This window comes from Vipera berus (assembly GCF_964194415.1).
Source record: "Vipera berus genome assembly, chromosome: 3".
NCBI classification, from domain to species: domain Eukaryota; kingdom Metazoa; phylum Chordata; class Lepidosauria; order Squamata; family Viperidae; genus Vipera; species Vipera berus.
In genome coordinates, this window is record NC_138204.1 from 30,707,890 (window position 1) to 30,730,221 (window position 22,332).

Genomic DNA, 22,332 nt, shown 5'->3' on the forward strand with positions numbered 1-22,332 from the left:
ATGATGCAATCTTCAGAGGTAATGTAATCTACTAACTACAACTGTTTCCAGCTACAGTTGTGGCTAGGAGAGCTTTTGCACAACTTCAGGCTATGCACCGGTTGCACCCTTTCCTGGATTAGGAAGGCCTAGTGCACAGTCACTCTTGCCCTAGTCGTCTCTCAGTTGGACTATTGCAATATACTTTACATGGGGCCACCCTTGAAGAGTATTTGGAAGCTACAGCTAGTACAGAATGCAGCGGCATGGATAGCTCTGGAGGCCTCTAGGGGGGTGTATATAACACCACTGTTGCATGAGCTTCATTGCTTGTGAGTTTGCTTCAAAGTCCAATTCAAGGTGGTGGGGTTTTTTTTACCTTTAAAGCCCTTTATGGCATGGGTCCAGGGTATTTAAGAAACTAACTTGCCCCAAATGGATTGGCCCTCCTCACTTACTCAACCAGCTTGTTATGGACCCCATCCAAGAATTTCAGTTGGTGGGGTCAAGGAGAAGAGCCTTTTCTGCTGGGGGCCCTACCTTTTGGAATATTCTGCCACTGTCACTACTTTTTTGGCCTCCTGGAAGGACTTAAAACCTGGGTCTGCTGGCTGCCCCAATGAGAGCACTTTTCACTGGAAGTAGTTGATAGGGTAAGAGAAAAGACTCCTGCACCCATGCTGCCCCTACCCTTGTTTTTTAACCTACAGATTATCACTGTAACTGTGTTATGTAAGAGTCAGTTCACCTGAACTCAGTGGAATGCTCATTCAGACATGCTAGCACTATAAATAAATTGTACAAAGAAAGCCATTCAGCAAATATCACAACCTGTCAATGATGGGAAAGAATACACTTTTCTAGCAAGTATATTTTATTGCCTTATGACAGACAAATCTCCCCTCTTTTTTATGTAAGGACCACATCAATTTTATTATTTCTTTCTTCAAGCGTATACAAAGTTCATTACATGCCTCAGAAAGGAGGGTTTTTAAAAATATATATATATTTAATGTGAAAGTTTGATTTCTATGCTTGCAGATATGGGCATGAGATCATTATGTTTTAATGTTTCATCACAGTTGGTCTTAAAACAGAGCAGTTTGAAAAACTGGATATCCCCACTGTGAGACCAGTGGGTTATGCAAATATTGTAAATTCTCTGGTGCCTTAAATCTCTCAGGCTATATTTGCAGTCCAAGGAGAGAGGGACTTCCAGATAAAGCCAAAGAATAGGCCATTGTAGAGGCTATGGAACATGATACCTTTCTGCCACCTTGTGGCAAATGTGCATAATTAAAAGGTGCTGTTCAAAAAGTAACCAGAAGAAAACCTTGTTTTTAACTTACATTCAGTAAAATACTATGTGTTGATGATGTCTTTTGCAACAAGACATTTTCACTTTCTTACATTGCAACAGACATAAATTGTAACACATTTAGCAGTTTCATGTCTTAATGGGGCTGTACTTTTTATTTATTTATTTTATTTAATTATATTTTTATACCGCCCTTCTCCCGAAGGACTCAGGGCTGTGTACAGGGCAATAAATATAAAAACAAAATATAAAAGTTAAAATACAATTAAATATAATGCCCAAATTTAAAATTTAAAACAATAATTAAGAACATATTTAAAACCCCAACCCTAACCCATCAGACCAGGTCAGATTGCTCAAATAAATACGTTTTTAGATCGCGCCGGAAGGAGTGAAGGTCGGGGGCCATCCGGAACTCAACCGGCAAGCGGTTCCACAGGTCTGGCGCGCCCACAGAGAACGCCCTCCCCCTGGGGGCCACCAATCGGCATTCTTTGATTGGAGGCACCCTGAGGAGGCCCTCTCTGTGGGAGCACACTGGACGGAGGGAAGTTGACGCCGGCCGCAGGTGTTGCCGTAGGTAATCCCCAGTGCTTTTTTTCTAAAAAAAAAAAGGTGCCGGAACTCTCATATTGGCGGGTGCAGGAGGCGGGGTGGTGGTGGGGTGGCGCTGCTGCAGTCACAGGTGTGAAGGGTGTTGGCGGCGGGCTCCCCTCCCTGGGGCCAGAGCCGGCGCGGCTGGTGCTGTGGGAGCAGCAGAGCCCACTCTATATGGCGGGGCTGTGCAATGCGGGCAGCAGAGGCGGTGCAGGCCAGGCGATGTTTTAATCTTATGATTTTAAAAATATATTTTTTCTATTGTAAGTTTCCCCAAACCTCGCCATGTGGATTGCATACAAATATTATATAATTGGTAAATAAAGGTAGAACATATGTCAAATATACATCAAATGATAATATGCTTCCCTACAAAGTCAATTCTTGCTCAATGACAGACCAAGGAGTTAACTCGGAAAGGCAAGAGGAAAATCTAGAAGAGGTCTGTGCAGCTCTTCAACATCTTCATCAACGATTTGGATGAGGGGATAGATGGGGAACTCATCAAATTTGCAGACAACACCAAGCTGGCAGGAATAGCCAATACTCCAGAAGATAGGCTTAAGGTACAGGAGGATCTGGACAGACTCGAACACTGGGCACTATCTAACAAAATGAAATTCAATTGTGAAAAAAGTAAGGTTCTACATTTAGGCAGGAAAAATCAAATGCACAGGTATAGTATAGGTGGTACCTTGCTCAATAGTAGTAACTGTGAGAGTCCTAGTGGACAATCACTTAAATATGAGCCAGCAGTGTGCTGCAGCTGCCAAAAAAGCCAACACAGTGCTAGGCTGCATTAACAGAGGGATAGAATCAAGATCACGTGAAGTACTAATACCACTTTACAATGCCTTGGTAAGGCCACACCTGGAATACTGCATCCAGTTTTGGTCACCACGATGTAAAAAAGATGTCGAGACTCTAGAAAGAGTACAGAGAAGAGCAACAAAGATGATTGGGGGACTGGAGGCTAAAACATATAGGGAACGGTTGCTGGAATTGGGTATGTGTAGTTTAATGAAGAGAAGGGTGAGGAGTGACATGATAGCAGTGTTCCAATATCTCAGGGGTTGCTACAAAGAAGAGGGAGTCAAGCTATTCTCCAAAGCACCTGAAAGCAGGACAAGAAGCAACGGATGGAAACTAGTCAAGGAGAGAAGCAACCTAGAACTAAGGAGAAATTTCCTGACAGTTAGAACAACTAACCAGTGGAACAACCTGCCTCCAGAAGTGGTGAATGCTCCAACACTGGAAGTTTTTAAGAAGAGACTGGCCAGCCATTTGTCTGAAATGGTATAGGGTTTCCTGCCTGAGCAGGGGGTTGGACTAGATGACCTCCAAGGTCCCTTCCAACTTCTTCTTCTTCTTCTTCTTTTTCTTTTTCTTTTTTTTTCTTCTTCTTCTTCTAATTATTATTATTATTATTATTATTATTATTATTATTATTATTATTATTATTATTATTATTATTAATTATTATTATTATTATTTTGTAGAAAGGAAAGGCCCACACTGATAAATTAAAAATCTTTGTGGTCTGCAAAGGAATGCTGGTGGGCTAATCAATGATTTGGTGACTAGAGGAGCATTTACAGTGTTGGAGCTTGTGGTCATGGTAAGGCATGGAGGCACTAGCCAACATGACTTTCAGGGCAGTGGTGGTGATTTTATTACTTTAAAAAAAAGTGTGCTCTGTCCAAGGGTGCTTGGTAGGCTGCATGTACAGGCCTGGTCTAGAATTTATTTTGGAGCATTCAACTATCTAGAGCAGGCATGTCAAACTCATTTTGTTTGAGGCAACTTTTTATAAAAGAATTGCCATTAATTTGTTTTAATAAAATAATTTAAATCAATTTTTCACTTGATTTCAAATTAAATGAATGAGGTTTTTTTTAGTACAATTGCCAAATGCAATAAACTGGTTTTAAGTATATGTTACTGGAAGGAAAAAGCAATCCCTGTTGTGTTACTGATCCCAGAGAAACATTTGCATGTATGCAGGTATCCTTAGGGTGCCATAGTTATGGATGAGAAATATTGGTTGCAAAGTTGGCATTTCTGGATGTAATACAGATATTTTGGAATTATTTTTGTTTCTTTGCATGTTTGATATTTTTAAAAAGGCATATGCTACTGACTACGCTTATGCACATATGTAACATGATCACTGCTTGTCCAAAATTTTACTATACAGATAATACCCCCAGAAATTATTTTAGCCTTTTTAATAAATGGTGTTATTGATGTTAAGCTCACCAGGGAAAACATCATATATTGTTATATAATTATTTAAAGACTGAAGTGCAACATAACTAGATTCTAAATAATCTATTTTTCAAAACACACAACAGTCCAAACAGTAAAGTCCAAATTAAGAATATTTCATTCTTAAGAATTGTTTAGATTCAAAATAGTTTTCAAGAGTGTACAAAAGATACTATTTTTTTTCTAGAATCAGCTAAATTAGACATATTACATTGAGAAAAATGTTTCTCATTTTTTTCCTGTTACCTTTGATTTCATTGCAGAGATGTTAACATAAGAAATAGATTATTTTGTTATCTAATTTTACCTTCCAAAAGACAGAAGCAGATGAAAAATGTGAGGTTCTTTCCTGTTGGCTTTTCTGAATTAGCTGTTTTAGATTCTAAGAGTTTAGTTCCTAAAGAAGTAATCCTGTAAATAATTTTAATGTCCTCCTCTAGTGCAGGCTCTTTTATGACTCAAGGACTTCAACTCCCAGAATTCCTAAGCCAGCATGGCTCAGCTTGGAAACCGCTCCCTTTCCCCTCAGCATGGCTGGCTCAGGATTTCTGGGAGTCCACGAGTCATAAAAAAGAGCCAAGATTGCTACCCTGCAATAGGCTTAGGAATAAGCTTAGGAAAACCAATAAGGGAGCTGGGGGTTTTTTGCAAAAAAAAAAGGTTCCGGAACACCGTTCTGAGCATTCTATGAAAAAAAAAGCCCTGCACCTCCCCACACCCAAAGCTTTAACTGGTTCAAGAATGTAGTGGCTCAATTGGTAATGGGCTTCAGTATGCCTGTGTAATGTCTCTGCTTTGTGAAGTGCACTGATTTCCAATTGCTTCCAGGTGTGATTCAAGGTGCTGGTTACTACCTATAAAGCCCTACATGGCATACTGCCTGCTTACTTAAGAGACTATCACCCAGAGCATCTGCCTGACTGATTTAATCTCCTGCAGGGTTAAATGATTTTTTCAATTAAATGTTATCTATCAGGATCCCAGAAGCACACCTGTCTGAGCACCTGCCCTCTGGAACAAGGTTCCTCCCAAGATCAGGATGGCCTCTCCTCTGCTATTGTTCAGAAGAGCCATGAAAACTTTTCACCCAGGCCTGTAACAAGGGAAGGTGAGACCCCTTCCACTTCATCTTATCTGATCTGTCATATCTTTTATTTTTAATTGATTTTGCTATAGTTTTTTTGTTTCATTGTCATGAGCTGGCCAGAATGGTTGGGAGTTAGGTGGCACCAAGTTTAATAAGTAAATAAATGTTGAGGGGTTTTCCCCACTGAATCTCTGATTACGAGCCCAACTGTTTTACCAATGAAACCTAGCAGGGCATAATGGCTACAATGCAAGCTTTGGGTAACAAAGTAAATGTAAGTAAACAGATGGGTTGCGATAACAAATCTAGGAATTCCCAGCCAGCATAGGAGTATCCCAGGTTTGGGAAGGCTGGCATATCCTCAGTGTCTGCATTTTAATCCAGCCTCTTTCACTTCACACATATGACATCCACACCCATGACTATGATTCCCAATAATTATTGTGGTTATTTCTCCAAAACCTAGATAAAAACAATTTTACATGCTGCTTTTTCTACATATTATTTCAATAATAAATCTGTGTTGAAACTATACTCGATAGAAAGTAGTATCCAGACTGAAATAAATATATGTATATATTATGGATGTTTTGAAAGATCAAGTTATACCGTCAGTCATTATACTCAGGTAGCATTCTTTTCAATCATTCTTTCAATAGTGTCAAATCTGTTTAGTCTCTGTAGCTGATTTTTCCCTTTGGAAGGCAGAATATTAAAAACTCAAAAGCAAGGAAAGTAATTTCCCACAGGATTTTTAGACAAGATTTTTAATTGTGCTAATTGATTTTTATGCCTAACTTATTAAAGTAGCATTTACTTTTACTTTATAAACTCTCATGAAAATGTTAAATCACAGTAGAAAATGCTTATAATTAATAAGGCTGTAACCTAGTTACAGTCCCCTGAATAAAGGCAATTCTGCTCGTGAGTTTTGGAAGGCATTCTCCCGTGTTTATTGTTCCGAAGCATTTATAATTTTAACCAATTCTGATTATATTTCAGCAGTCTTTTTTAATCATCTTGGTGGTTTGGGTTTTATTATTTTAATTATATGCACCTTCCAAAGCCACATATGAGAAATGGACGGCTCTTTAAATTATATAAACATACCAAGGATTGCTGAGGGGACCCAGATTTCCAGCTTCTCCTGGCCATTGCAGAGATGATATAAGCCTCTCAGAGATGATATAAATATGGTTTATTGAGCGTACAGCCTGCACTAAAAAGACACAATGAATGAGCTTATGCATCCCATGAAGCTTACAAAAATACCCACAAGAATTGACCACGGGTTTTATATTTTTCAGGGATCAAATTTAATTATTTTTCATTGTTTTTAACTTTTGTATTGTATTGACGTTTTTAAATACCTTTGTAAACCGCCCTGAGTCCTACGGGAAAAGGAGCGGGATATAAATTCAATAAACTGAAACTGAAACGACTAGCAGCTGCAGGTGTAGTACTGGAAGACCGCGTTGCAGTCTTGAAATTTACGTTGTCCCCTCCCGTCCCCGAATATTGCTCCCAAACGCGACTGAAGGAACATCCCAACAGCTCCGTAACGCAGGAACCTCGGCTCCGTTCCACCCGGCCAGCGCTTCGCGCCGCTGGTTAGAGACCCCTTTCGCTTGCCGTAGCGCCGCTCGGATCACGTGACAAGAGTCACGTGGCTCGGGGCGACGTGATTAGCAGGGCTTCGGGACCGGCGCTCACGTGGGTGAGCGGCTGCCTTTCCTGCCGTGACCGAGGCGCGTTGAGCTTGAGGTGTGGCGCGGGGGGACGATGAGCGGCGGTCGACGGAAGGAGGAGCCGTCGTCGCACCCGCACTCGCAGCAGCAGCACCTCGTGGCCAACGGTGGGGGCGGAGTGTTGCGGGCCTCGTTGTGGAGCAAAGCCTTGCGGAGCGACTCCGCCTGGGAAGACAAGGTGAGGCCTAGAGCCGGTTGCAGCACACCAGGCCGGCCGAGTGTTTCGGGAGGGTGGGCTTCGGCCTTGTGCTCGCGGGCGACGGGCTGGTTTTGTGGGGGTCTTGGCGGGAATGGGGGGGGGGAAAGACTCTGCCAGTCGGTTATCCTAAAGCAGCGTTTCCCAACCTTAGGAACTTGAAGATGCGTGGACTTCAACTCCCAGAATTCCCCAGCCAGCTATGCTGGCTGGGGAATTCTGGGAGTTGAAGTCCACGCATCTTCAAGTTCCTAAGGTTGGGAAACGCTGTCCTAAAGGTCACGGCGGATTCACAGCTCGGGAGTCTGCAGCTTTGGACCCTGAGTTACTGGGCAGAATGGAAGAGGCGGATGTTGAAACTTACCAAGGCGGCGATGTTGCCTGCCCAGAAACCGCTGGGCTTGGTGGCAGCCCCTTTGCTGGCCTAAGGTGGGAGGGAGGGTTTACAATTTCCCGACCGCAAGGAGCATCTTAAGGAGCCTGCTGTATCACCTGGATTCACAAGCGATCAGCAGGTGGAGAGATTTGGCCAAACTTTGGCTGGCATGTTAACTATGTCCAGTTAGGTTAGTGGGGAAACCCTGGCGACAGTGAGGTTCTTCCCTTTTCATCTTGACGCTGGATTGCTGCAATATGGCCTGCTTGAGGTTGCCTTTGAAGATTATTGAGAAACTGCAGTTGGCACAGAATGTGGCAACCTGCTAGCTGGCACACGAGAGGCATTTTAACTAGGCAACACTTAAATTCTGGGTGCTGCCTTGGTTGCCAATCTACTTCAAAATAATTCAGAATGCTGGATTTGACCTATATGACCTGTAAAGCCCCACAGGGTTTGCATCTTTATTACTTCCTGGACCATCTTCTCCAAACAGAATCTTCCTAAAGTGTCCAGTCAGCCTAGAAAGCAATGCTTTGGGTTACTTTCTTCCTCCCTGGAATGTCAGAGCAGGCTTTCCCCCTTATTTTGGAACACATAATCCCCACCCCCAGGTCTGGATGGCCCCAAGACTTTTACAATTCAGAAAATTTGAAGGTTTTGCTCTGTCACTAGGCTTTTATGGCCAGAGGCCCTTGTTTATTAGCCTACCCCTAATTAAATATTTCAAGTACATTTTAATCAAATTGTCTTCATTAATTGCTTTTAGGATGTTTGTGAGAACCAGTTTGATGTAGGGGTTAAAATCATTGGGGTATAGACTATCAGTACAGAGCCTTAGATATGAAGTTAGGTGGCTAACTTTGAACTAGACCAGGGGTGTCAAACTTGCAAATCATGTTGCGACATATTGTGACTTTTTTGCCATTGCTGGCAATGGGGTGGGCACGGTTTCACTATGATACATCTGGTCTGTGGGCTGGCAGTTTGACATCCCTGAACTAGACACTCTCAGCCCTAGAAAGAAGACAGATGAACCATTTTTATCTATATAGGTAAGAAAACTGTGTGGACGTATCCATGTAGTCACCAGAGGCCAAGACTGATTCAAAGGCACTAAAAGGATTGCAAAATATGTAACCTTCGTAATGTTTATAGAATTCGATGATATATAGATTAGATTGGTAAATAATATTCTCTGTGTTATGATTCATTTAACTTGGAGTTAGCTTCTTGTGCAAACACAGTTCCTGTATTTTTTTGAGTGTTTAATTTTGATTTAAGCAACTAAGATGTTTAACGGGGTTGGGGGAATTTGAGGAACAGTCTGGATACTATTGAAGCTAAAAGATTAGATTAAATTATAGTTTAGCATGATGAGTAATTCACAGTTGGCCAAGATTACACAGTGCAAAGGCAAGGAACAGGAAGAAGAACTGCTACCAAGACAATGGTCAGATAAAAGAAATCTGAGTTCAGGGCATACATGTTGTCCAATAAAACAAAACCCTCTTTAGTTCTCAGGAAGATAAAGGGATGGAGCACGGAAATGCTTCAAATTTGCAAAATTCTGTTACCATAACTTTATTGTAAAGTTACAGTAGTATTGGCCTGCATGAGTTTTGTTTCCTAATCTGGCCTACCTTGAAGGGCAAATATGTAGTCATAACACATGGAAAGAAAATATATATACTCAATTTAAGCTCCTAAAAATCATAAGTTCTGCAGAATTTCTATGTCACTATTATGAAACAAAAGAAGCTGGAATCTGTCATTAGAACCAAGCAAACTATCTTATGGTAGAAAGTACATTTTTTCACCATTTCATGGCAAGTGGAAGATCTTCATTCTAATCCATTCTGTGAATTAATTATACATTATCTTATACTTCTTTTCAAACAGAAGAATTCAGGCTGCTTGTTCAGCCCACTTGCAAAGTGAAATTAGAATAGCATAGAGATTAGTGAGCTGATATTAGCTTAGAATTAAACCCTGACTTGACAGTGAAACTGAACAGATACCTCACTGAATCAGTAACTCCCTCCATCTCCCAGAGTTGTTATGAGATTAAAGTAATTCATCTAAGCTCCTTGAAAGACAGGTACATAATAAATAGGCCCCAAAAATGTAAATATATACCTTTTTACCCTGGAATTGAGATAGATTTCCAGCTAGGATTGAAATAATTGCTGGTGTCTAATTTCTAAATCTTTTAGTTTTTTAGACCTTCTGAGACCTTCTCAAAAAAATTGTATTTTGAATTAGGCAGCTGAGATATCTTCAGAGCTTAGATTTCCTGTTATAACAGGAGATACTCCTCTACATATGTTGAATGTGAATATTGATTCCATATGAATTTGATATTTTTTCTCTGCAGGATGAATTTTTAGATGTCATTTACTGGTTCCGGCAGATCATTGCTGTTATTTTGGGAGTGATCTGGGGAATTGTTCCACTGAAGGGATTTGTGGGTATAGCAATGTAAGTTTTTTTTTGCATGAATTTAAAGATTGAATCATTGATCAAGTTGAAAGAAGTTAAGATGAGGGATATATATATTTGAAGTATATGGGTTTTGTATTATATATTTTATTTGAACATGAAAGTTTTCTCAGAGCAGTTTGTAGGAAAAATACAGAAAGCTCCTTAAATTTAGTCAGAGGGAACATGCATCAGAGTATCAGAAAGGTTTTCATAAAAAAAAATTGCCGCGGTGCATGAAATAAAGAAAATATTGATTAAGAAAATGCATCCATTTGTCTGAAAATATTTGTCTAGAAATATTTGCGTTATTTATTGCTGAAAACTAAATGTATGGTTATGTTGAAAGATTATATAGTTTAACTATAAATTTCCACCCGTGACAAATGATAAAGGGAATATCTTAAATACTGTTAGGAATGAAAGTGTTGTGAGGCATTTTCACGGTTGCCTATGTTTTCCTTAAACGATAGGAAAATGAGTTTGTAATAGGAAAATGAAATGCTTCCAGTTATTTTTTTCTAAATCTATTTATAGACTTATCTACTTCTGTCTTTATTTTGGAGGTTATGATAAGAAAGAATATCATCCACCCTTCTTGAATGTAAGCAATCCAAATTTTAACAAAGCCAGGACAATGTGGGTTAGAGGACAGAATCCACAGTTCAAATTTTGTGGGTTGAAACTCACCTTGAAATTAACACAGAGCAGCAAGAAGATAATCTGAATCTGATTCCACATATGTAGTAGAAAATCCATTTCTAGGTTTTCTGAATTTAGGGTCATCTGTTGCTTTTAGAACTTTAAAATAGGATACCTCTTCAGTACCTATTGTCCCTTTTTTAAAATGTTACATTGTTAAAGGGTAAATGCATGTGCATTCAGGGTTCTTGTTTGAAGCAGGCTTGTGAAGGACACAATCTACCACTAAATACATTCACATTTATTTGGAAGAGATTGATAACAATAGAGGTAGTCCTTGATCTATGACCATAATGGATCCTGTCTATTGCAGTTGTAAATTGTGTCAGTCATAAAGTGGACCATCCATATGAGCAACCCAATTTTGCAATCTTTTTTTTTGTGGTGGTTGTGAAGCGAATACCATGGATATTAAGTACACCAATTGTTGCTATGGGCTGGTTTTGCTGATAAACCAGAAGTAGATGCCAGGGTTTTCCCCCAAAAAAACATAAATGTGATTATGTGTCCCAGGGACATTGCAAACAGCTGTGTGACCAGTTGCTGAATGCCTGAAATGTGTTTACATGACTGCTGGCGGGGGCAGTTGTTGGCACTTCAGAATTGGGTGATAAGTACCCCTGGGGAAGTCCATCATAACTCTGAATGATTGCTCTATGAATAGTCATAAATCAAGGCCTACCAGTGTCTTAATCTGTACTGGCAATATAGACTAGTAGCACAAGAAAAGTTGCAAATTCTGTCAGGTGATTGCAGAATGTTGCAACCTGTCATAATTGCAAGCCAGTTGCCAAATACCTGAAATGCATTCATGTGGCTGTGGGGGAGGGGTTGCAGTTATAACTTTAAAAAAAGGCTACTGATGAAGTTCTTAAAAATCCATTGTAACTTTGTACAGTTGTTAAATGGCTGGTTACAAGTCAAGGACTATGTGTAGGGGCTGCTGTTAAATTTCAGTGAAACTGAAACAAGAACGCTCCTTGATATCTTTACATTGTTAGTTGATTGAAGTTGCCCAGCGTCTCTTTTTTTTCTCTCCTCCAGATTCTGTCTCATAAATGCTGGAGTCCTATACCTCTATTTTAGCAGTTTTCAGCAAATAGATGAAGAGGAGTATGGTGGAACATGGGAACTAACAAAGGAAGGCTTCATGACATCTTTTGCTTTGTTTTTGGTAATTTATGTTATTTGTTTATAGATTCCTGACATTAAGCACAATATAAAACAGAAGGTAGATTATGATCCCAAGAAACCTTAAAATCTTGTAAAAAAAAGAAATTGAGGAGATGAAATTTAGAAATGTAAATTACATATGGGTAAAATAATGGATATTCTTTCCTGTACTAAGAATTTTAAAAAGCAAATATATAGTTTTTAGAGTCCAACATTACATGAGCAAACTCCCCATTGCAAAATTGCATTATTTCTTCCCTTCGGTCCAAAATTATCCTCAGTTTGCTCTTCATGTTCTAGGGCAGGGATCTCTAACCTGTGGCCTATTTGCAACCGGACTGCGTGAGTGGCGGGCCAGCGCGCACAGCCCCACTTGCACAAGCAGCCGGGCACTGGTGTGCTCAGCCTCACTCGCGCTAGCGGTGCCCCAAAGGCTTTTTGCTTGCATGAGTGGAGCTCCACATGCATGCGTGCCGGCCTGCCCTCTCCTGCCAAGCCAGGCTGCCAAGCTTCCTGCTCACAATACTCCAAAATCAGAGCGCTGAGAGCAGAGGCTGAGTGGAACAAGAGCGTCCTGCTCGACTTCGCTGACTCACTGAGGCTGCCTGCGCAGGACACCCAATCTGCTTTTGGAGCATCGGGTAACCTCGGTGAGTCTGACAGAGCATGAGACCTCACCCCCAAAAGCTTCTCTGCGCCAAAAACTTTTGCAAATGGACGAAAGGCTTTGGGGAAGCGATCTCGTGCTGCTTCAAGCCTTCTGTCCCTTTGCATGCTTTTGGCATGGAGAAGCCTAAAGGAGCATGAAACCGTGCCCCAAAGGCTTCTCTCTTGCATGAGTGGAGCTTCCCTTCCATGTCAGGCCATCAAGCCGCAAAGGATAAGGAATATTAAAAAAGGGGGTATTTGTGTGGCTGATGACTGTTGTGTTGTTGATGAATTAATCCAAAATACTTAATGGTAAAACTTTTCATTATCCCTGCTAATTTATACTGAAAGGTATATGTGTCTGTGCATGTGTGAACGCAGTGAAAGCTTTTTTATCTGACCCCTTTTTCAATATATAATATTTGCCAACTTTTGACCATGTATTCTTCCTGATATTTTTATGTGCAATAGGGAATGTTATAAATTCCACTATTAATCTTCAGTATAAAATCAGATGGAGAAAGAAGAGCTTTGGCAGTGATTCTGTTTAGGGTATAAATTGTTCTGTTTAGTTCTGGTTAGAAGGTGGCACTTACATTCTTGTTCAAACATATAGAATTAGTTTATAAGCCCTGAGTCCTGGTGGCGCAGTGGTTAGAATGCAGTACAGGTAGTTCCCGAGGTACGATCCTAATAGAGTCTGCCCATTAGGCTCGTTATTGTCAAATGAATCAGACTCAATATTACAACATTTTAAAATTAAACTCATTAATTGAATCAAATGGGTCATTAAATGAATGAAGATTTGACTTACTAGTTCCTCCAATGGCTGCCTGAACTGAGAGACTTTTCCTGTCGCAGCTGCCAGCTGTTTCCGGCCACCAAACAGCTATTTCCTGTTTCAGGAACTACACAATACTGTAAACTGCCTCCCAAGCAAGCAGCAGGCTTTTTAAAAAACAATGTTGCTAGGCAGCTCAAGCTTCTTCAGAGGGGGGTGGAAAATTGTGATTGCAACTGCCACTAAAGTAATTAGCTTTAGCGTCTGCAGGTAGGCATGCAAAGGGAGATGGGGATGGAGTTTACAGAACTGTTGGCTTGCAACAGTATCTGAGATAGAAGGGACCTTGAGGTCATCTAGTGTATCCCACTGCTCTCACAAGAGAGTACAGTACTGTACTATATTTCTGATAAATGTGTATCCAGTCTCTTCTTAAAAGCCTCCAGTGAGGGAACACCCACAACTTCTGGAGGCAATTTAAATTTGAAACCTTAAAAAAACAAAAAAAACACCACTGCCCCTGATCAGCACAAGCCTTTCCAGGCAAAATCCAAAATGGGGTGTGGGATTTCCTTCCAGGAAGTGTCAGTAGAATCTCTGGTGGGACTATGCTAGAGAGAGGAGCAGCAGCAGCCAGCCACATGCTATAAGTTTCAGGCAAATGCAAACAATCTTGCAAAGTACTGTACTTACAAACACAATAAAAAGCAGAGTATCTCCCAAAGTGATTACTAACAATACAGTACAATACTCTATAGTAACAAAAATGAATATTTTAAAATACAGAAGTAATTCTAGCTCTCTCTCTAGTACTGTAGTCCTCAAGCCCAGCAAGCAGTGGTCTTCCACACAGCTCCAGGAAAACAAAAATGAATGGTCGGTGCCGGCTGCAAAAATCACTGGATCTTGTTTGGCCATGTGACCAGGCGCGCACGCACACACACACACACACACACACACACACCCCACTTCTGACTTCTCGTAGGCCTGAACCACTCCAGGCAAGTCACAGAGTTAAAATGGCTGCCACAGCAGCCGAGACTGAAGCCAAGTCACATGGCTACAGAGACTTGTTTTTGATCACAATTTTGAATTTCTAATGTAAGTACCCTTTCTGAAAAACCTTGTTTTTGTGAAATCTTGCTAAATAAATGCTCGTACCTGGGGGATTACCTGTACTACAGGCTACTTCTGCTGATTCCTGGCTGCCAGCAGTTTGGCAGTTCGATTCTGACCAGCTCAAGGTTTACTCAGCCTTCCATCCTTCTGAGGTTGGTAAAATGTGGACCCAGATTGTTGGGAGGCAATATGCTGACTCTGTAAACTGCATAGAGAGGACTCTAAAGCACTATGAAGCAATATATAAGGCTTAAGTTTTATTGCTATGGCTATTGCTATAATGCCTCAAAGCTTCTAGTTGGGTAACAAAATTTTGATTGTAGGTGTTTACTCTTTATACATAAAGTATCCAGCACTGTATCTTTGGTTGTTTCCAAGTTCTTATACATAAATATAAGAAAAGTAATAGAGCAGCTTTCAAAAGGGGCGCAAAAATGTTTTGATTTTTAAATACTTGTGTCCATTCCACTCTCATGACTGTTCTAATCTTAACAAAGATGAATCATTCCAATAGCTAATAGGTCAGAATGGTCCATTTGAAGTCATAATATTCAAGAAAGTTTAAAAGAACATAGTATCATTTCTGCTAGGCCAGGAAAGAGATGTAACAATCAGAATATTTTGACCTTAAAACAATTTTTATACTTCTCTCTCCCACTAGCACTAAAAAGCAATGAGGTTTTCTGATACTAGTCCTAAAGTTTCTTTATGATCCCTTTTTGTAGTAATGTTAATGCAATCTTATTCAGAAGGAAGAAAGCAAAATACATTCATACTTATAATTTGGTAAAGTTTAAATCCTTTTCTGATTTGTTCTTATCTGTGCTTCATTTCAGGTTGTTTGGATAATCTTCTACACTGCCATCCATTATGATTGACAAACTCAGCCAAATTAATTGTCTTTACTGAAGAACACTTTAAGAACCCCTTTGGCCTATGGAGAGGTAGAATAAGCCGGGTTTTATATCCATGGTCCAAGGAGATGCAACATGTCTTATGGATTCTAAGAAGAAAAGTTTGATCAGTCTTATTTTAAAAAGCTGTTGCTTTTCCAGAACTTAAAAAAAGCCATTACAATGCTTTGCAGACAGCACAAGACTTTTCAACCTTTCAGCCTTCTTGGTGACGTTAACCAGTATGGCGATGACAAATCTGTATATCCTAAAAGGGTGATTCTGTTAATTAACTTGCATCGATTATCTTGTTCTCTTTGATATCTCTTCAGATTGTGACTTGTCTTCCATTTGTAAGACATACTAAAATGGTAGCCATCATGAAGTATATGGCAGGAGGATTCTGCTGAATGTATTGTAGAACATAGATTTTGATGGTTCTCAGCTTCTTTTGAGGAAATTAAAGCTCTGATCTGATTGTATTAAGTACTAATGTCTTTAAATGGTTCATCCAGGGTTTTAAAATTTTGGTCGCTTAACAATGTAATAAACAATCTTCAGATAGTTTCCTAATATTTTGAGATTTTAACTATTTACTGAGAAGTGTGAGGCTTTCCTAGCTTCATTAGGGAACTTTCCAAAACAGTTGCAGTGATTTAGAAACATCTTAATATATTGGTTAGTTAATCAATTCAGTTTCCAGAACCTACCTCAGAGTCCAGTGATCTAAATGCACAAAATAGCAGATGCTTCAGAATTCAATTACTTTGGGATTGTTATAGGTTTTTGAAGCTGAAACATAATACAGAATACAGAATAATTAAGGCAGCTAATGTCTTGTACATAGAACTAATTTCCAGATAGCAGTAGACTGAAATTCAGTGTTGATCTTTTATGATTATTAAAAGTATCAGAATGAAAAATTCTAATTGTACACTAATTAGGCTATTTATGAGCTTTAGTTGTACTGTCTCAATCATTTTAAGATTTAAACTCCTTCTCTATATAAATATTTAATAATTTCAAGAAGAGGCTATTTCCTGTCTTAAGTTAATTTAAGTAGACAGAAAATGGAGTTGTTCATTAAGACTGCCTTACACTGAGAATCTTCTTTTGAGTCCTAATATGCTGTGGATAAATTTCCAGTTCTTTGTACTCATCTTTTAAACTCTTAACTTTGCATACTTTTTTTTCACAAGTAGCTTTCCACCTCTTTCAACATTGTCAGGTCTATCTGTCTTTTTCAGTTCTGTTCAGTTTTAACATCAGGGAAGAATTTAGCCACAGGAAATGAAAGGCAAAACTACTAAAGATTGGAGAGCCTTAGCAGAGGTTTCTCTTGCACTTCTTCATTGCCAACTTAAGTGTTTTCTCCTTCAATTTGAGGAGATACTTAGACATTTTGGTGTTTGCTAACTTTAAGCTGCATTTCTCAACCAGTAGGGTTTTATTTTTCAAAGCTTGAGTCATCTACCAAATAAGTAAATCATTTTATACATGGAGGACACTAATAAAGATCACTTTTAAGAAGCTGGTGTAATGCTTTTTTTATTGGTATTGCCATTTTTAAGATTTCAGGTAGTATTAAACTTTTTGTGATTGTTTTAGCCCTTAAAATAGATGGATACTTGCTTTTAAAAAAAGATGGCATGGTAGCCTGTTGTTAAGAGATCTGGCCATAAATATGAGTTTTAGTATCGGAGGATCATCTTGGTCTACCTTTTACTTTGTAAGTAGTATCTTAGGAGGAAAAACTCTTGCCTTCATTCATGGAAAAAATGTTTTTGCTGATTTTAAGATCTAAGTTACATAAGAGATTCTCTTGGAATCTCATAAAACTGTTTGGGTTGGGGAAGAGTTAGAACTAGAGAAGATTGCATTTCTGAAAATATCTCCATCTTCCTCAGCAAACATTAGCAGACGTGCTATGCGATTAAAGTTATAGTTCCTGCACTAACTTCTATCATGTTGAATTCTCACCTTACATCTGCAGTGATTTACAATTGTAACTCCGGGTTCAATTCCGGTCATAAGTCAAGGGCTACTTGTATGGAGCTAATAGCCCTTGCAGTATACAATATATCTCCGTAAATAATTGCATGGAGCTAATCTAAAGAACGAAGAGTCCCAAGTATCTCCTTCACATAATCTCAAACTTTCCTTAATATGACTCCTGAACAGTATCCAAAATCCTCTGTTATGTCCTCCCCAGCAATTCCATCTGAGTGACGATCATCTTCACTTCTGCTATATAAAGTTCTTTTTTTTAAATTGAAAAGTTTTAAAATACATTTTTAGAACATATACCCCATCTCCCCCACCCCCCTCCCCTTCCCTCCCTTCCCAACACCCCATTCCCCAAATCCTGTCACAATGCCAACAGTTACTGCTCTTCCACATCTCAGCACATAGTATGGTTATATGGATTTTGTAGAACAAATGGAAAGAAAGAGGTATTCATTGCAGAATAGGCTATATCTCTTTTGTGGGCTCTTAAGGGTCAACAGCAGAGCAGCTTGGAGCCAACAGAGGTCTGATGCTGCTTACCTATGCTGAACTTGCCCTCCACAAAGGAACCTATAGTTCCCACAGAGATCTTTCTGCCTGCCTAGATTTCTCTTAATTACAGTGAAAGCATCTTCTCCACAGCAAATTCCATGATTGACATCCCAAGCTGTAGACATTTGGCCACCAGTAAAAATAATTTTTCAATTTTTTTCATGGCAGTTGTTAAGCAAATGCCATGGTTGTTAAGCAAAGCCATTCATTTGAGTAGCCATTTTTGGCAAGAAACAAACAAAAAAACCACAAATTGCCACATTATTGCAGAACGCTACAACTTGTAAAGCTGATTCACCTGATGTCAGATGGGACTGCTGAGGGAGATAGCATAACGATGATAGGGGTGTAAAGCATCCATTCTGTGGCCATCGTAATTACAAACGGTAGTAAAACACCCAGGTCGAGGACTACTTATATATAGGAATAATGTGCATGAAAGTCTCATAAGTGCTGATTGTGTGAATGTATATTTTAAATTATGCTAGTTTTTAATCACTGCATGTCTTCCTGAATTGTACTCAAAGTGTGCCCTGCCTCTGACATAGCAGGACAACCTCCACAGTAGAGTTTGAAAACAGAATCATTGGTAGGCTTTTGTGATCACACACTTGGAAATAAAAACCCATACTATTTATCAAAAAGAGCTACAAATAACAACCTTCAATTTCCAAAATACAGGTAATCCTTGGTTAACAACCACAGCTAAGACTGGCACTTCTGGAGATCCGCTCTTCTTGAGTAGAATTGCAGAAGCTGCTATTTTTACAGTTGGTTTATGTGGAGTGCCAGAAAGTAGGGATTCATCAAGTTCACATTCACAAAGTAGCCTTTACAGACATTAAGCTCTACTAAGCCTTACATTTTAATCACATTTTTGGATTCTTTTTCTTCAGACTGGCAAAATTTTACTGTATTCATCAGGTGGTTTTCTGCCTCCTTAAAAGATGTTGTAAATTTTATTTTAAAACTTTTGTCTATGAAATTATTTTGAAGGGGAATTTAAATGGATCTGATGGATGAATCATTCCCCGAAAATCAAATCAAGTTTTAAAATCAGGTATTAAACCAGGAAATGCATCCGAATATTTCTTTTGTTTTGGATAGACAAAAAAGCTCTGCTAAGAGTTAAAATGACATTTTTAGCAATGACAAAAAAGATGTCTAAAATAGTATACCAATGTAGAAATTCTTTTGGTACTAGAACTGCTGGATTAGAAGCTTGGAGCAGCACCGTATGATGCAAAACTCAGAAGGAAATCATATTAACACAGCCATTTGCAAAAGCCCTGGCTTTGTGAAAACCTGGATTAAAAGTAATGCTTAGCCTTAGAAGCTCAGTGGATAACTGGTGTAGCTCACCTCATAAAAACACGTGCATAAAACAGATCGATAGGAAATTGCATACACTATCTAGAGCTCTCCAAAGGAAGAATGAGATATAACTATTCGATAGCAGTAGAAGAAGTAGTATGGTATTAGTCTGGTCCTGAACTGATGAATTCAGCAGTGTACCATCTTTTTGAACTAAGGGCAACACTTAACCCTTAAATGGCCTAGCATAGCTAAAAAAAGACAAAGATAGGACAGAAAGTAAATCTGATGCAAGTTATATTAAAGACTAACATTGAATCCTAGCTTACTATTAGTCCATCAGCCTGCTTGGGCAACTCCAGAAGTGTCTTGTATTGAGGAAGCATCTACCCATGTAAGAGCTGGTCTGCAATTTGGAGATTCTCATGGATTCCTGACTTTTCCTTGAACAGTGGGTGGACACAGTGTTGCTAGGGGACACTTTGCCCAGCTTGGCTGGTGGACCAGATGCAGTCCTTATGTAGAGCTAGAAGATCTTGCTACAGTGAGACATGCCCTTATCACTGTTTCAACAGTACTGAAAAACACACTACATGGGGCCACTTTTATTTATTTTTGGGACTTATATTTAAAGGCCATTTGGAAAGTTCAGTTGGTCCAAAATGCAGTGGCCCACAAATGATTCAGTATCTACCAACAGGAGCATATGAAAATTGCTTTTTTAAATTTTCCAGTTTGTGTGCTTTATATTTTTTTTATTCTCATTGGACTGTGGATGAATTAATATTGTATACTGATAAAACCATCGAGACCTATGAGATTGTGGCAGGATATGAAGTTGGCAATATGATCACTCCCCATATATTTAATAATTTCCCTATTCTATCACGTTAACATTTCCAATTTTGCAGTATGTTTTAGGAGGGCGGTTAGGCTGCATTTAATGCTTCTGAGAGGAATCTGCAGATCATGGTTGTTAAGTGAATTCATTGTCCACAATGGGCCTTTTTTGTCGGTTTTTCTGGCAACATCATAAATTGCAGTCATGTCACCACAAGATGCTGTGCATGTCCATAAATCAGGACAGGCTGTCAAGCACCCAAAATATGATCATTTGACCCTGGGGGAAGGGACAGTCGTAACTTCAAATCCATGTTAAAAGTATTTTTTAGATCTGTCGTAACTTTAACCAGTTGCTAAGGGCTGGTCATAAGTCAAGGGCTATCTATATGTACTCATTTCAGGAGTTTCTACCCTTCCAATTCGATCCACCAGATAGGATATGCTGCAGTCAAAGAGTATCGGCTGGCGGGAACTACCGGTATAAGACGTTTCATGATGGTGGAGATAATTTGCCATCTCCGCCATCCTCCTTTTCCTTCTGAAGCGACACCGCGGAGCTTAGAGCGGGCCCACGGAGCGCAGCGCGCGGGGCAGCCGTCCCACCGAGTCGGCCAGCGAATCCCGCGTCCCAAGCTCCGCCCCGCGGCCTTTAGCGGCCGCCCTTCCCGCACGCCTCCGCTTCCTCCCCAGACACTCGCTCGGCTCCCCTCCCGGCCAGCGAGGCCGGCCTCCCCGGCAGTCATTTCCGGAGCAGGAGCCTGGGCTGAACCGGCCAATCAGCGCGGCGCCTGCCTGGCCAAGGAGGCGCAAGCAGGATGGCGGCGGCGGCGGCGGCGGCGGCCCCGGCTGCAGGTGCCGCCGAGAAGGAGGCGAGTCAGGAGAGCAGCCTGGGCGCCTACTCGCCCGTGGATTACATGAGCATCACCAGCTTCCCCCGCTTGCCCGAAGAGGAGACGGGCAGCGCCATCGCCCCCGAGAGCTGCCTGCGCTCCAGGAAAGAGGAGGATGCGTTCCTGGCAGAGCAGGAGACCGGTGAGCGCGGAAGCTAGCCCGCTTGCTCGCCGGGCCTCTCCATCCGACCAGCCGCCAGCGGGACCTTCACGACCATCCCTCCATCCTCTCTCCCTTCCCTTCATCTCCGCGGCCTCCATCCCATCCCAATCGGACCGGCTCTCGTCCTGCGCTTCCCCGCATCTCTCCTTCAGCAGGCGGGCAGGTGGCGGGCGGGGCTTCTGCGTCATCCCTTCCTTCTCCCCAGAAGCGTCTGGCACCGGCCCAGCGGTGCAGCCGTCCCGCATCTTTCGCCCCTGCTTCTGCCCTTCCCGCTTCTCCTGCCTGCCCCTCTCCTAATGTCCTTGTCAGGATTCCCCAGTCCTGGATCTCCCCTGCTCGGTACCATCTTTTCCCTTTGGCCTCCTCTCCTTCCACTGGTGCTGGCTGAGGCTGTGGGAGTGCTGGGCTGCATGGCGAGGCTCTGGAGGCTCCTGGGCTGTCTCTTTCCATTGTCTTGTTTCCATCCCATTTCCATTCCTCTCCTCTTTCACCTCGTTCCTTCTACCTTTCTACCAGCTCTACTGTTGGGGCAATAATGTACCGTAAGTGATTTTATTGCCTCCATCCCATTATATCTTTCTGATCACACTATAGGCTCTTGCTCTCCAAAGAATGCTTACTGATGCTAATGCAGCCTTTCCTAATATCTGTGTCCTCTAGATCCTTGGACTGCAACTCCCAGAATCCCCAGACAGTTGTCCCCCATTCTTTTGCCAACTTTTTTAGCTTCTCTGAAAATGGCTCATGGTTGATTAAGAACCCAGACTTGGTTTTTCCCCCATCTGTTTCTCTCAGTTCCTCATACTTGGGAATAACTTTGTGAAGTGTCCCTGAATTTTGATTTTCAGGACTATTCTAGGGTCCTCCAATCAGTGTAAAAGTTGAGAGAGAGAAAATGGTAGTAAGCTGAAAATTACCCAGGGTAAAGTTTGCTATTGCTTCAGTAGATATTTTCAACACTTAGGAGTATTACTACATATGCATGGGACCTGTAGCAGCTGAGACATAACCAAGATCTACATAACATCTTATTCTCACACAGGGTCAATAGTTAGAATGGAGCTTCCAGTTAGTTTTCCTATCTCAACAGTTCTTAAAGCAATTATCTTTAGCCTTCTGCCTTTCAGAATGGTTAGACTAAACTCTCAGTATCCCCATCCTACATAACTGAGGTTTACTAAGGGGCGGGGTGGGGCA

At 40.7% G+C, this 22,332-nt stretch overlaps 2 protein-coding genes across 3 annotated transcripts in view; both read left to right on the forward strand.

Annotated features, from left to right (window-relative positions):
- The first annotated feature begins 6,922 nt into the window (after window positions 1-6,922).
- Window positions 6,923-16,901, forward strand: RAB5IF (RAB5 interacting factor). 2 transcript variants are annotated; one of them, XR_014025725.1, is made up of 5 exons: window positions 6,923-7,175; window positions 9,947-10,050; window positions 11,797-11,926; window positions 14,165-14,455; window positions 15,310-16,901. XR_014025725.1 is itself a non-coding variant. In XM_081322140.1 (4 exons), exons 1-4 carry the CDS (start codon window positions 7,032-7,034, stop codon window positions 15,349-15,351), a joined length of 420 nt encoding a protein of 139 aa, XP_081178266.1. In that variant the 5' UTR covers window positions 6,923-7,031; the 3' UTR covers window positions 15,352-16,901. The 2 variants fall into 2 exon arrangements, 1 of the variants encoding a protein (XP_081178266.1); XM_081322140.1 differs by lacking the exon at window positions 14,165-14,455.
- Window positions 16,902-20,870: 3,969 nt separating this feature from the next.
- The window catches only part of GGT7 (gamma-glutamyltransferase 7), a 31,751-nt gene continuing 30,289 nt past the window's right edge, over window positions 20,871-22,332 (forward strand). The window contains exon 1 of the mRNA XM_081323666.1: window positions 20,871-21,114. Coding sequence (XP_081179792.1) covers window positions 20,898-21,114 — 217 coding nt within the window. The 5' untranslated portion in view covers window positions 20,871-20,897. The remainder of the gene's footprint in view (window positions 21,115-22,332) is intronic.

What these genes read in the sequence shown, in the direction of transcription:
- RAB5IF (XM_081322140.1), top strand. Translation starts at nt 7,032, where the DNA reads ATGAGCGGCGGTCGACGGAAGGAGGAGCCGTCGTCGCACCCGCACTCG. An exon ending in ACTCCGCCTGGGAAGACAAG is followed by an intron (nt 7,176 to 9,946) that starts GTGAGGCCTAGA and finishes TTTTCTCTGCAG; the next exon opens with GATGAATTTTTAGATGTCAT. An exon ending in GGATTTGTGGGTATAGCAAT is followed by an intron (nt 10,051 to 11,796) that starts GTAAGTTTTTTT and finishes TCTCTCCTCCAG; the next exon opens with ATTCTGTCTCATAAATGCTG.